Genomic DNA, 13,738 nt, shown 5'->3' with positions numbered 1-13,738 from the left:
TTGATGGTGGAGGAAGGAAGGCCCCTTTCTTTAAAAAAGGAGGACATCTCCCTCGTCCTGGAATGAAAAGCCTCATCCTGAGAGCAGATGCGGTGGAGACGGAGGAATTGCTGGAAGGGGATGGCATTTTTGCAAGAGACAGGGTGAGAAGAGGAATAGTCCGGATAGCTGTGAGAGTCAGTAGGCTTATAGTAGACATCAGTGGATAAGCTGTCTCCAGAAATGGAGACAGAAAGATCTAGAAAGGGGAGGGAGGTGTCGGAAATGGACCAGGTAAACTTGAGGACAGGGTGAAAGTTGGAGGCAAAGTTAATAAAGTCAACGAGCTCAGCTCGCGTGCAGGAAGACAGCTTCCAGTTCAGGTACAAACCATCCCTTCTCTACAGGTCCCACCTCCCTGGAAGACAGCCCAATGATCCAAAAATCTGATGCCCTCCCTCCTGCATCAACTCCTTAGCCACGTATTAAACTGTATAGTCCTCCTTGTTCTGGCCTCACTAGCACATGGTATGAATAACAGTCCTGAGATCATAGCCCTGGAGGTCCTGCCTTTTAACTTAACACCTAACTCCTTGAACTCCCTATGTAGAACCTCATCACTGATCCTCTCCATGTCATTGGTACCTACATGGACCACGACCCTGTTCACCCTCCTATTTGAGAATGCTGAGGACTTGATCTGAGATATCCCAGACCCTGGCACCCAAGAGGCAACATATCATCTGAGGTCTGTGCGGATTGGTGATAACATCTCCTCGCTGACAATCAACACTGGTGCACCTCAGGGGTGTGTGTTTAGTCCACTGCTCTACTCTCTATATACCCCTGACTTTGTGGCTAGGCATAGCTCAAATGCCATCTATAAATTTGATGATACAACCATTGTTGGTAGAGTCTTAGGTGCTGACGAGAGGGTGTACAGGAGTGAGATGCCAACTGGTGGAGTGGTGTCACAGCAACAACCTGGCACTCTGTGTCGGTAAGACGAAAGAGCTGATTGTGGACTTCAGGAAGGGTAAGATGAAGGAACAGATACCAATCCTAATCGAGGGATCAGAATTAGAGAGTGTGAGCAGTTTCAAGTTCCTGGATGTCAAGATCTGAGGATCTAACCTGGTCCCAACATATCGATGCAAATATAAAGAAGGAAAGACAATGTTTGAAGAGATTTAGTATGTCAACAAATACAGTCAAAAGTATCTATAGATGTACAATGGAGAGCATTTTGACAGCCTGCATCACTGTCTGGTATGGAGGGAGCTACTGCACAGGACCGAAAGAAGCTGCAGAGGATTGTAAATCTAGTCAGCTCCATCTTGGGTACTAGCCTACAAAGTACCCAGGACATCGTCAAGGAGCAGTGTTTCAGAAAGGCGGCTCCATTATTAAGGACCTCCAGCACCCAGGGCATGCCCTTTTCTCACTGTTACCATCAGGTAGGAGGTACAGAAGCCTGAAGGCACACACTCAGTGATTCAGGAACAGCTTCTTCCCCTCTGCCATCCAAATCCTAAATGGACATTGAGCCCTTGGACACTACTCACTTTTTTTTTTAATCTATGGTATTTCTGTTTTTTGCATAATTTTAAAATTTCTTCAATATACCTATACTGTAATTGATTTATTATTATTTAGTTTTTTTCTTCTATATTATGTATTGCATTGTACTGTTGCTGCTAAGTTAACAAATTTCATGTCACATGCTGGTGATAATAAATCTGATTCTGATTCTGAATTTCGTTCTCGCCCACAGAACCTCCTTTCTGTTTCCTAGCTAACGAATCTTCTACCACCATGACATGCCTCTTCTCCCCTGCCTCACCCTTCTGAGTCACAGAGCCGGACTCAGGGCCAGAGACCTGACCGCTGTGACTTTCCTCTGCTAGGTTGCTGTAAACTTCTTTCGATTTACCCAATGCAAAGACACCACGTACTACGGTGAATGTAACTTTAACTCTTTATTAGCAAGTTACCAGAGAGAACCCTCCTTAAGCACTCTCTTGGGCTGCTCCAGGGGTCTTTGGCTTCTGAAGCAAATACAGTGCAGTCACGTACACAGATATTGGTGGGTTCACCCCCTTAGTTTCTGTACAGATGAGTTTTGTTTAACTTATCAGCCATAAATTGTTCGTGTAACAGCTTAACTACCTTTATGTCTGGGAACAACCAGACATAGGCTTACCCCTCAGAGCTTCCCACCCTTGAAACAAGCATTCATTATAATGCTTATATAGCAAGCGCTATGTTTCTTACAGCAGTTAATCAAACAATTGTACAAGTTGTTATTAAGCAGGGACTGAAGTTACATGGGTCGCATACCCAGAATAATATCACCCGCTCAGAAACACTTGTGCTTCTATGCTTTTTGTCAAAGTCTTACATAGAACATAGGACATAGAATAGTACAACACAGTACAGGCCCTTCGGCCCACAATGTTGTGCCGACCTTCAAACCCTGCCTCCCATATAAGCCCCACCTTAGATTCCTCCATATACCTGTCTAGTAGTCTCTTAAACTTCACTAGTGTATCTGCCTCCACCACTGACTCAGGCAGTGCATTCCACGCACCAACCACTCTCTGAGTAAAAAACGTTCCTCTAATATCCCCCTTGAACTTCCCACCCCTTACCTTAAAGCCATGTCCTCTTGTATTGAGCAGTGGTGCCCTGGGGAAGAGGAGCTGGCTATCCACTCTATCTATTCCTCTTATTATCTTGTACACCTCTATCATGTCTCCTCTCATCCTCCTTCTCTCCAAAGAGTAAAGCCCTAGCTCCCTTAATCTCTGATCATAATGCATACTTTCTAAACCAGGCAGCATCCCGGTAAATCTCCTCTGTACCCTTTCCAATGCTTCCACATCCTTCCTATAGTGAGGTGACCAGAACTGGACACAATACTCCAAATGTGGCCTAACCAGAGTTTTATAGAGCTGCATCATTACATCGCGACTCTTAAACTCTATCCCTCGACTTATGAAAGCTAACACCCCATAAGCTTTCTTAACTACCCTATCCACCTGTGAGGCAACTTTCAGGGATCTGTGGACATATACCCCGAGATCCTTCTGCTCCTCCACACTACCAAGTATCCTGCCATTTACTTTGTACTCTGCCTTGGAGTTTGTCCTTCCAAAGTGCACCACCTCACACTTCTCTGGGTTGAACTCCATCTGCCACTTCTCAGCCCACTTCTGCATCCTATCAATGTCTCTCTGCAATCTTTGACAATCCTCTACACTATCTACAACACCACCAACCTTTGTATCGTCTGCAAACTTGCCAACCCACCCTTCTACCCCCACATCCAGGTCATTAATAAAAATCACGAAAAGTAGAGGTCCCAGAACAGATCCTTGTGGGACACCACTAGTCACAATCCTCCAATCTGAATGTACTCCCTCCACCACCACCCTCTGCCTTCTGCAGGCAAGCCAATTCGAATCCACCTGGCCAAACTTCCCTGGATCCCATGCCTTCTAACTTTCTGAATAAGCCTACCGTGTGGAACCTTGTCAAATGCCTTACTAAAATCCATATAGATCACATCCACTGCACTACCCTCATCTATTTGCCTGGTCACCTCCTCAAAGAACTCTTATCAGGCTTGTTAGACACGATCTGCCCTTCACAAAGCCATGTGACTGTCCCTGATCAGACCATGATTTTCTAAATGCCTATAGATCCTATCTCTAAGAATCTTTTCCAACAACTTTCCCACCACAGATGTAAGGCTCGCTGGTCTATAATTACCCGGACTATCCCTACTACCTTTTTTGAACAAGGGAACAACATTCGCCTCCCTCCAGTCCTCCGGTACAATTCCCGTGGACAACGAGGACATAAAGATCCTAGCCAGAGGCTCAGCAATCTTTTCTCTCGCATCGTGGAGCAGCTGGGGGAATATTCCGTCAGGCCCCGGGGACTTATCCATCCTAATGTATTTTAACAACTCCAACACCTCCTCTCCCTTAATATCAGCATGCTCCAGAACATCAACCTCACTCATATTGTCCTCACCGTCATCAAGTTCCCGATCATTGGTGAACACCGAAGAGAAGTATTCATTGAGGACCTCGCTCACTTCCACAGCCTCCAGGCACATCTTCCCACCTTTATCTCTAATCGGTCCTACCTTCACTCCTGTCATCCTTTTTTTCTTCACATAATTGAAGAATGCCTTGGGGTTTTCCTTTACCCTACTCGCCAAGGTCTTAGCCACTATGACCCTTACAAAATAGCCAGGGTCACAAGAGGCCTGCGAGATGCTAACTTCTTAACATTATATTACAAGATCATCCCTCCCTCCCCTCCCAACTGCATCCAAAGAGATATATCTTTTGAAGGGGATAGCCACAGGGGTACTCTTCACTTCTTTCCCCTTCCTGATTGTCTCTCAGTTACCTGTGGCCTGCACCTTGAGTGTAACTATCTCTCTCTATACATCCTATCTATTATCCCTTCAGTCTCCTGAATGATCTGGACTTCATCCAGTTCCAGTTCCAGCTCCTTACTGCAGAGTGTTAGAAGCTGCAGCTGAAAGCACTTCTCACAGGTGTAGGTGTTAGGGACACTGGAGGTCTTGTGTACTCAATCATTGAATGTGAGTGAGCAACATCTTCTCATGCTTAGGATCTCCAATTGGCTGCTGCTCAAAAAAAGCAGGAGTCTACGATCAGAGGGCACTGCATCAGTATACAAGAACATCCCTTTAAAACAGAGATGAGGTGGAATTTCTTTAGTCTAAGCGTGGTGAATCTGTTGAACTCATTGCCACAGGCAGCTGTGGAGGCAGTCATTAGGTATGTTTAAAGTGGAAGTTGATAGATTCCTGATTAGTAAGGGCATAAAAGGCCCTTACTAAATTTAATGTATATTTAAGTAGGATTTTTGAGCTAAAAATAAATTACCAAAAAAACAGCGTGCACATCAAAATCAAAAGAAAAATTTCAAAACCTGTCAACAATTTACTAAACGTAAAAAACCAAAATTGTGAATTTGAAGAAGTATTCATCTCCTTTGTAATTACTAAGGTCACTTCTCTCAGGTGCAATACTGTCTATTACCTTTCTAGCTCACCCAATTTGTTGATGTAGAAAACTGGAGAATCTCCTGAATAAACACTCCCTCTGTCTGTAAGGTCCAACAGTATGGTAGTTTTTCAACAGGCCAAACCAAAATGAAGCAATAGAGCATTCATGATAAGTCAGGGAAATGATAATAGAGAAGCACAAATCTGGGGACGGGTACAACACTATCTCAAAGATACTGAACATGGTTTGGAGCTCAGTTCAGTCCATCGTGAAAAGTGGGAAAAAATATGAATACACAACAACACTGCCTAGGTCAGGCTGCCCCTCTAAACTTAGTCGCCAGAGAAAAATGGCTCTTGTAAGAGAGGCTACTGTGATGCCAACAGTCACTCTGAGTGATCTGCAATAGTCAGTAGCTGCAACTGGAGATGAAGTTCATGGCTCCACAATCTCTAAGGTCTTGTACAAAAAAGATATTTATGGAAGAGTGGCAAGGAAGAAGCCCTGGCATATCCTTGCCTGTAAAGACTTTGCAAAGTGTCACTTAGGAGATACTGTAAAGATGTGGAAGATGGGTTAGTGGTTGGATGAGGCTGAAGTTGAACTTTTGGGCCTCAACACTAAGCATAAATTCATACTGCACATCAACCATCCTTAATGGAAAGTACAGCGGAGGTAGCTTCATGCTATGGGGATGCTTTTCAGCAGCAGGGTCTGGAAATCTGGTTAGGATTGATGGGAAGATGAATGCTGCTAAATACAGAGAGAACCTGGATAAAAATCTACAAGCCTCTGCCAGAAAGCTTAAACTGGCGAGAAAGGTTGTGTTTCAGCAGGACAACCACCCAAAGCACACTGCCAGAGCAACCATGGGGTGGCTTTAAATGAAGAAAATTAATGTCCTTGAGTGGCTGAGTCTGTGTCCTGACCTTAATCTGATCAAACATCTCTAGCAAGACCTCAAGAATGCTGTCCACTTCTACTCCCTAACTAATCTGGCACAGTTTAAACAATTTTTCAAGGAGGAATTGACGATGCTGCTCCTTCATGTTGTGCAAAGCTAATGGAGACTTATTCATAAAGCACTACTACTGGCTGTAATAGCTGTGAAATGTGGTTCAACTAAGTACTGAGAAAAGATGGATGAATACTTTTGAACTACTGACATCTCAGGTTTTGAAGTTTTAGTTTTTCATGCTTACACTTTTCCCTGTTTGAGTTCTACTGTGCGAAAAAAGGATCATGTGATTCACAAATCAAAATTCTCAGTTACTTTGATCAAAATCCCTGGTTGTAATACTCATTTATGTGAACAAAAGGCTGGGGGCTGAATAGTTTTACAAGGCACTGCAGTTATATGGAATGCACCACCACCAACCCTGCTTCCTGTAAGAACCTCATTCAATTCTCCAAGTCTTTCTGCTGTATCTTTTCTGATGATAAGACTTTCTAACAGTGCCTCTAGGATGTCTTTCCTGCTCTTTAGCCAATATTTCCCTTTCTCCCATAGCTGACAGGGCTTAACCACGTTTCCTGTATTTCTGTCAGCTGTTCTCAGCTAGAATGAGAATAAGGTACCCCTTCCTGCCTTTTGCTGCATCAGCTTCTGTTTCTGATAGATCACCCTCCACAATTTCCACCAACTTCTGATATCAGCAGCAACCTCCCATCTCACACCAATACAGGGGTTGCAATATATGTCCTCTATACCTCTGTCTCTCCTTTCCCCATTTCCCATTCGTTCTTCAAACTAAAACAGCTCTTCCAGATGAAGCAGAAATTCACTAGCACTTATTCCAGTGTATTAAATATGGTGCTCGTGATGTGATATCCTCTACATTATGTACCATGGAAAGATGCTCCTTGGCCCAACTCATCCATGCGACTAAGATATGTTGCTGAACTTGTCCCATTTCCCTGCATTTAGTCCCTCTCACTCTATACTTTTCCTAGTTATGTACTTGTTCAGTGTCATTTAAACATTGCAATTGTACCTGCCATGCCACGTACTCTGGTAGCTCGTTCCATAGACTCGTTAACTGGTATGTGGTAAAACCTGTACCTCGGGTTCTGTTTAAATCTTTTAGATCTATGCCCTTTACTTATAGACTTCCCTAACCAGGAAAAAGATAGTGACAATACAACTTGTGTCTCTCTTGACTTTATAAACCTGTATAAGACCACTTCTCAGCCTTTTTCGCTCCACAGAAAGCAGTCCCAGCCACGCGAATATTTTCTAGCTTAATCAAATTATTCCTATAGTATGGAAACAAGGACGACACATACCTATTAAACTAAAGACACTACCGAGGGCAGTAAAAACAGTTGAGAGAATCATTGTGGTCATCCTCACCCCTATTGTGACAGTTACCAGAAGCGTTGTAGATGAAGGGCCCAAAACATTGTTGAGTTTGGTTGTATATATGTATAGTCAAATGACAATGAGCTTGAACACAATATTCCAGGTCAGTCTCTTGTACCATGACGTGACAGTTTCTGTACTCAGTGCACTGTCCGATTAAAGGCAAGCATGCCACCTTCACCTTGTCTACCTGTGCTGCCGCTTTCAGGAACTGTAGTTGTACCCCAAGGTGTCACTGTTCAACAGTACTTCCAAATGCCCGTGTCATTCACTGCCCATGTCTTGCCTTGGTTTACACTTGGTCATGTCCTGGAGATTTATCCACCTTTGTACACCTCAAGACCACCAGCACATCCTCTTTCATATATGTTTCAGTTCATCACCATTCTTGTTCTGGATTCCCTAGCTTCCATGACCAGCTCCACGGTGAGTGTGCCAGAGTAATTAAACAGAGGTCAAGTTGACTGCTTTATAGAATACCCCTGCTGAGTCTATAGGATGAGTCTGATTTTCCAGTTGTGTGTCACTTAATTTTCCATCCTATTTCCACCCTGCATTCTTGGCTTCTGCTCTACATTGCTTCAATGATGCCCAACATAATTTACACTGAACAAAGTAATCCAAGTCAGTGTCATTGTGTGTAGCTTTAATTAAAGTAAAATAGCAAACCTAAGCAATTTACCAAAGCTACCAGATAATGCATGAGGAATAGTCACTTTTGATGAAGCTCTTATCAGGACAAAAGGTTGATGTACTAAGTTTCTTTATTACTGTTGAGAGGCATTGACCGTGTGGATAGTCAGAGGCTTTTTCCAACGGCTGAAATGGCTAACACAAGAAGGCACAGTTTTAAGGTGCTTGGAAGCAGGTACAGAGGAGATGTCAGGGTTAGTTTTTTTACGCAGAGAGTGGTGAGTGCGTGGAATGGGCTGCCGGCGACAGTGGTGGAGGCAGATATGATAGGGTCTTTTAAGTGACTCTAATTAGAAGATTAGAGGGATATGGATAACCCTAGGTCATTTCTAAAAACAAGTAAATGTGCAGCACAGCATCGTGAGCCGAAGGGCCTGTATTGTGCTGTAGGATTTCTATGGTTCTATGCTTCTATTAATGCTTGCATTTGCACATTGTCATGACACTCCCATTATTATAAATGGAGTACACTGCAATGGGCGGTTTCTACGGCTCCTGAAAACAGCCCAAGTTTCCTTTGTTTATACTTATTGAAAATCAAAGCCTCACAGGATGGAAGATTGCTCAGCCCATCATTTCTGCACCTGCTCCGAAAGAAATAACTGTTAGCTTCTTCCTTCTTGCTAGCCTTGCAGGTTCTTTCCTTTCCAAGTATCAGAGTCAATGAGTCAAAGGTGACGTAATCTGTTCCTTGTACACGAACAGACAGTTTACTTAGAAAGTATTGGGGGAAGCACAACTATTGGTCTCCCAATGAAGTGGCATTTTCTCCAGAGAATTATATAGTGTATATCTGACTTGTACACACAAACAATCTCATCTTCTTGCAGAATTGTGGTCACCAACCTTAATGGGTATTAATCAATTATTGCTGCCCTGACTGTCTTTTGTGTTGCCATGATATCTTCCCTTTAAGTTTCTGTCCATTATCCTATTGTTAGTTAGTATTAAAGCTGCTTCTTCTAAAGTAGTGAATTCTAGATTGTAATATGGATGCAGTAGTGAGGATAGTTTTTAAAATGCTGAGTAGCAGGAACCCATTCCCTCTATTGTTGGATTACTCAGCCTTGGGATCTGATAGAACAACTGAACTGTAGCATGCTATGTCTGCTATAGTCACAAAACAGCAGAAGGATATGGCAGTCTTTTGACCTTTGTCACCTGTACTGTATAGGATTGTTGCATATTCTAAACTATCATAAGGATTTCTGTAATTTGGTGAATTTGCAATGCTGGTTGACTTGGAAAATTAAAGAAGGTATGGAAAAGGTTTATAAACTGACTTTTCAGATTAGATTATGAGGACACTTATTGTCATTTAGAAATGCATGCATTAAGAAATGGTACAATGTTCCTCCAGAGTGATGTCACAAAAAAAACAGGACAAACCAAAGACTAACACTGACAAGACCACATAAATATAATATATAGTTACAGCAGTGCAAAGCAATACCATAATTTGATAAAGAACAGATCATAGGCACGGTAAAAAAAAAAGTCTCAGAGTTCTGATCGACTCCCGATAGTCCCGATAGCAGGTGGCAGAAGGGAGAAACTCTCCCTGCCATAAACCTCCAGGCACCGACACCATCTCTGCCGAGCGCTTCGACCTCGCTCCGGCCGCCACGCAACAAGCAAAGCCGAGGACTCAGGGCCTTCCCCTCCGGAGATTCTGGATCACACAGTAGCAGCGGCAGCGAGAAAGACATTTCAGAAGTTTCTCCAGATGTTCCTCCGTTCTCTCACGTCTGTCTCCATCAAATCAGGATTGTGCACAGCACTTGACAGATTACAGATATCATTCACCGGAGTGGCCGCTGCGTCGCGCCGCCATCTTCTCCTCCTCCAGATTCCCACATGCATGGAAAATTTCAATATTCTGCTTTTAGCAGTAGAAATTGGATTAATAAATCCCAAGACTACACCTGTGATTCTAGTACAGGTTTCCCTCACCATCCGAAGGTAGAGCGTTCCTATGAAATGGTTTGTAAGCCGGAATGTCGTAAAGCAAAGAAGCAATTACCATTAATTTATATGGGAAAAATTTGTGAGCGTTCGCAGACCCAAAAAATAACCTACCAAATCATGTCAAATAACACATAAAACCTAAAATAACAGTAATATATAGTAAAAGCAGGAATGATATGATGAATACACAGCCTATATAAAGTAGAAATACTTTTTCACAATCATTGCCGCACTGTTCTCCGTAGCGAAAATCTCACGCATGCGCTTTCGGCAGAAACACGGCGCAAGCGCTCTCCGGTAACCTTTAAGCTATGAAGCTACCAAATCATACCAAATAACACATAAAAATACACAGCCTATATAAAGTAGAAATAATGTATGTACGATGTAGTATCACTTATGGGAATCGGGAAAGACATCGAGCACACTGATGATGGTGTGTTAGGCTGAGTCGGGTGCAGTGGCCTCCACCCTCTGGGCAACGAACCGATACCTATCTGCGAAGCATGCAGTGGTCCAGCGGTAGCCGGGACGCACCCAACACATCTTTAAGAAAAGGAAAGCCAAAACAAACAAGCTAATTAATTACGTGCCAGGCGGCACCTAATTAATTAGCTTGTTTATTTCAGCTTTTTTTCTTAAAGATGTGCTGGGTGTGTCCCAGCTACTGCTGCATTCTTCACAGATCGGTATCTGTCCGCAGGCCGGGGCTTGGGGTGGTGGGACACTGGTGTGTCATCTCATCGTCTGTTTCCATCAGGGCAGGCAGGTCATCTTCTTCTATGTCTGCCTGCCTCGATGTCGAAGGTTGAGGTTCGTCATCTGCTGTGGCTGATGTGGAAGGCTTGAAAAACGACAGTATGCTTGACTACTTAGCTTAGTGCATTTTTCTATCATATAGTTCTTTGTAAGCACTCAAATCATCTTGCAAATATGCCCTAAACTAACATACCCTTTCAAAATTAAAGTCGTACTTTATCATTGCAGTGAAAATCTCACGCAGTTGCTTCACGACTTCACTTTCGGTCTGTTTGCTATTGCATTCGGTTTCGATTGTTATCTTTTCCTCTTCCAATTGCATCAGCTCTTCATCTATCAGTTCTTGGTCATGAGATGCCAAAACCTCTTCAACATCATCTTGGTCAACTTCCACAAGCCAAACTCACTTTGTCTTTGCTTCGTTCACCACGATTGAAATGCTTAATTATGTCTAGTTTTATGCTAAGTGTAACACCGTTACGAGCTCTTTTAGGCTTGTCTGATGCCTTAGAACTCATCTTGCTAACAGGCACATGTTTAAGCAATGCCGGCGAGAATGCAGTTCCGAATCCGGGGGAGAGCGGCTGCTTGGGGCGCGTGCTGCCTTTTTTCGCGTGCTGCTTTTTCGTAACAGTGAAAACACCTTCTATTAGCGAAAACAGATAACTATGTCTTTCGTAACGGTGAGGTTTAATAAAGCAAACGTTCGAAAAGTGGGGGACACCTGTATTTTCCCCCTTCCGTTCCAGTTCTGATGAAGTGTCTAGGCCTGAAATGTTGACTGTTTATTCCTCTCCATGGATGTTGCCTGACTTGCTGAGTTCATCCAGCATTTTGTATGTGTTGCTCTGGATTTCCAGCAGCTGCAGAATCACTATGTTACTGATTTATTTTATTTATTTACTTTTTAGATAAGCATGTCCATGGCGATGAAGTGGGGAAAGCAGAAGATCCATTGAAGACAGGACAGTCAGCAGAGACCAACCACGATCACGAGCATGTTACTTTGCATGCATACATTGGTGTTTCACTAGTCCTTGGATTTGTTTTTATGCTTCTAGTGGATCAGATAGGAAGCTCTCATGTACACTCCAGTGATGGTAAGAGCCACAAAATCTCAGGACTGCTCTGAGGAATAATGTAATGCAACACAATGAAATGTCTAGGATCCAAAATGTCAGTGTGGCAGTCAATGTGCCTGTAGTTATGCAATTTTTCTAGTTCTGTGTTGCTCATTGGAGGTTTAGGAGGCTTCATGTTTAGTTTGTTGGGATCAGCCAAAAGGTTAAAGAATGGCTTGCTAAGAAACACTGGAGTAAAGTTCAAAATCCACACTAATCAAGTGTAGCATCCATACTAAACTGTTGCAGTTCATCAATATTTCTGGGATACTTTGCATGAACAGACCTCTTCAGGTCATGCCACAGCATTTCAATTGGACTAAGGTCTGTATTCTGATTTGGCCATTCCAAAACACGAATTTCCTTTTTTACCATTCTGTTATTGATTTACTCTAGTGTTTCAGATCGTTGTCTTGTTGCATCATCCAACTTCTATTAAGTTTCAGGTGATGGACCACTGTACTGACATATTCCTGTAAAATATTGTGATACAATTTTGAATTCATTGTTCCCTCAATGATTGCAGGCTGTCCAGGCCCTGAGACAGCAAAGCAGCGCCAAACCATAATGCTCCTTCCACCATGCTTCACGATTGAGATGAAGTTTTGGTGTTGGTGTGCAGTGTCCCTTTTCCTCTAAACATAACGGTGTGCACTTCTGCTAGAAAGTTCAACTTCTGTCTCATCTGTCCATAGAACATTGTTTCAGAAGCATTGTGGAACATCCAGCTGGTCTTCTGCAAATTTGAGCGTGCAGCAATGCTTTTTTTTTTGGAGTGCAGCAGTTTCAGTAGTTTAACAGTTCTATTTAATATCCAAATTGTATACGATTTACATCCTGAAATTCATTTCCTTAGCAGGCATCCATGAAAACAGAAGAGTGCCCCAAAAAAATGAATGACAGTTATATGTTAGAACCCCCAAAGCCCCCCAACTCCCTTCTTACACGCACAAGCAGCAGCCAAGCAATCACCCACTTCCACAGAAGAAGCATCAGCACCCTCCACCCACCAAGCGTGCAATAGCAAGGCCCCCAATAAAGACCATGATCTGCAGTACAACAACAACTAATTGTTCACCCAACAATTCAACCTGCCATAGGCTCTCTCTCCCTAATAAAGGGAAAAAGAGGTGTCCCCTTTCACAGTGGGGAGGAGGGGACCATAACAAAACAACTGGCTGACTTACAGAGTTGAAAGTCTGTCATGTTGCTTTTTTCCCCTAAGCTCTGTGACCTGAGAATCAGCAACAATTTCTCAACAACCAACAAGACAGAGCACAGCTCACAGAGTTTCCCGTCTCAGTTTGCTGTTCCTGGTAGAAACATAGAAAGCATACAGCACAATACAGGCCCTTCGGTCCACAAAGCTGTGCCGAACATGTCCGTATCTTAGAACCACCTAGGCTTTACCCATAGCCCTCTATTTTTCTAAGCTCCATGTAGCCATCCAGGAGTCTCTTAAAAGACCCTATCGTTTCCACCTTCAGCACCACCTCCGGCAGCCTATTCCACGCACTCACCACTCTCTGCGTTTATATAAAAAATAATTAACTAACTTACTAACTTACCCCTGACATCTCCTGTACCTACTTCCAAGCACCTTAAAACTATGCCCTTTCGTGCTAGCCATTTCAGCCCTGGAGGAAAAGCCTCTGACTATCCACATGATCAAAGCCTCTCATTATCTTGTGCACCTCGGTCAAGTCACCTCTCATCCTCCGAGGCTCCAAGGAGAAAAGGCTGAGTTCACTCAACCAATTCTCATAAGGCATGCTCCCCAATCCAGGCAGCATCCTTCTAAA

General features: G+C 43.2%; 1 protein-coding gene across 2 annotated transcripts in view; it reads left to right on the top strand.

The window, feature by feature from the left end:
- slc39a9 (solute carrier family 39 member 9) overlaps positions 1–13,738 on the top strand; it is a 55,860-nt gene that overhangs the window by 21,323 nt on the left and 20,799 nt on the right. For both annotated transcript variants that reach the window (XM_063053912.1, XM_063053902.1), the window contains exon 3: positions 11,727–11,915. In XM_063053912.1, the coding sequence (XP_062909982.1) occupies positions 11,727–11,915 (189 nt within the window). The remainder of the gene's footprint in view (positions 1–11,726; positions 11,916–13,738) is intronic.

Source organism: Mobula hypostoma, chromosome 1 (assembly GCF_963921235.1).
Source record: "Mobula hypostoma chromosome 1, sMobHyp1.1, whole genome shotgun sequence".
Taxonomy (NCBI): Eukaryota; Metazoa; Chordata; class Chondrichthyes; order Myliobatiformes; family Myliobatidae; genus Mobula; species Mobula hypostoma.
This window is presented reverse-complemented; position numbering and strand designations above follow the sequence as displayed.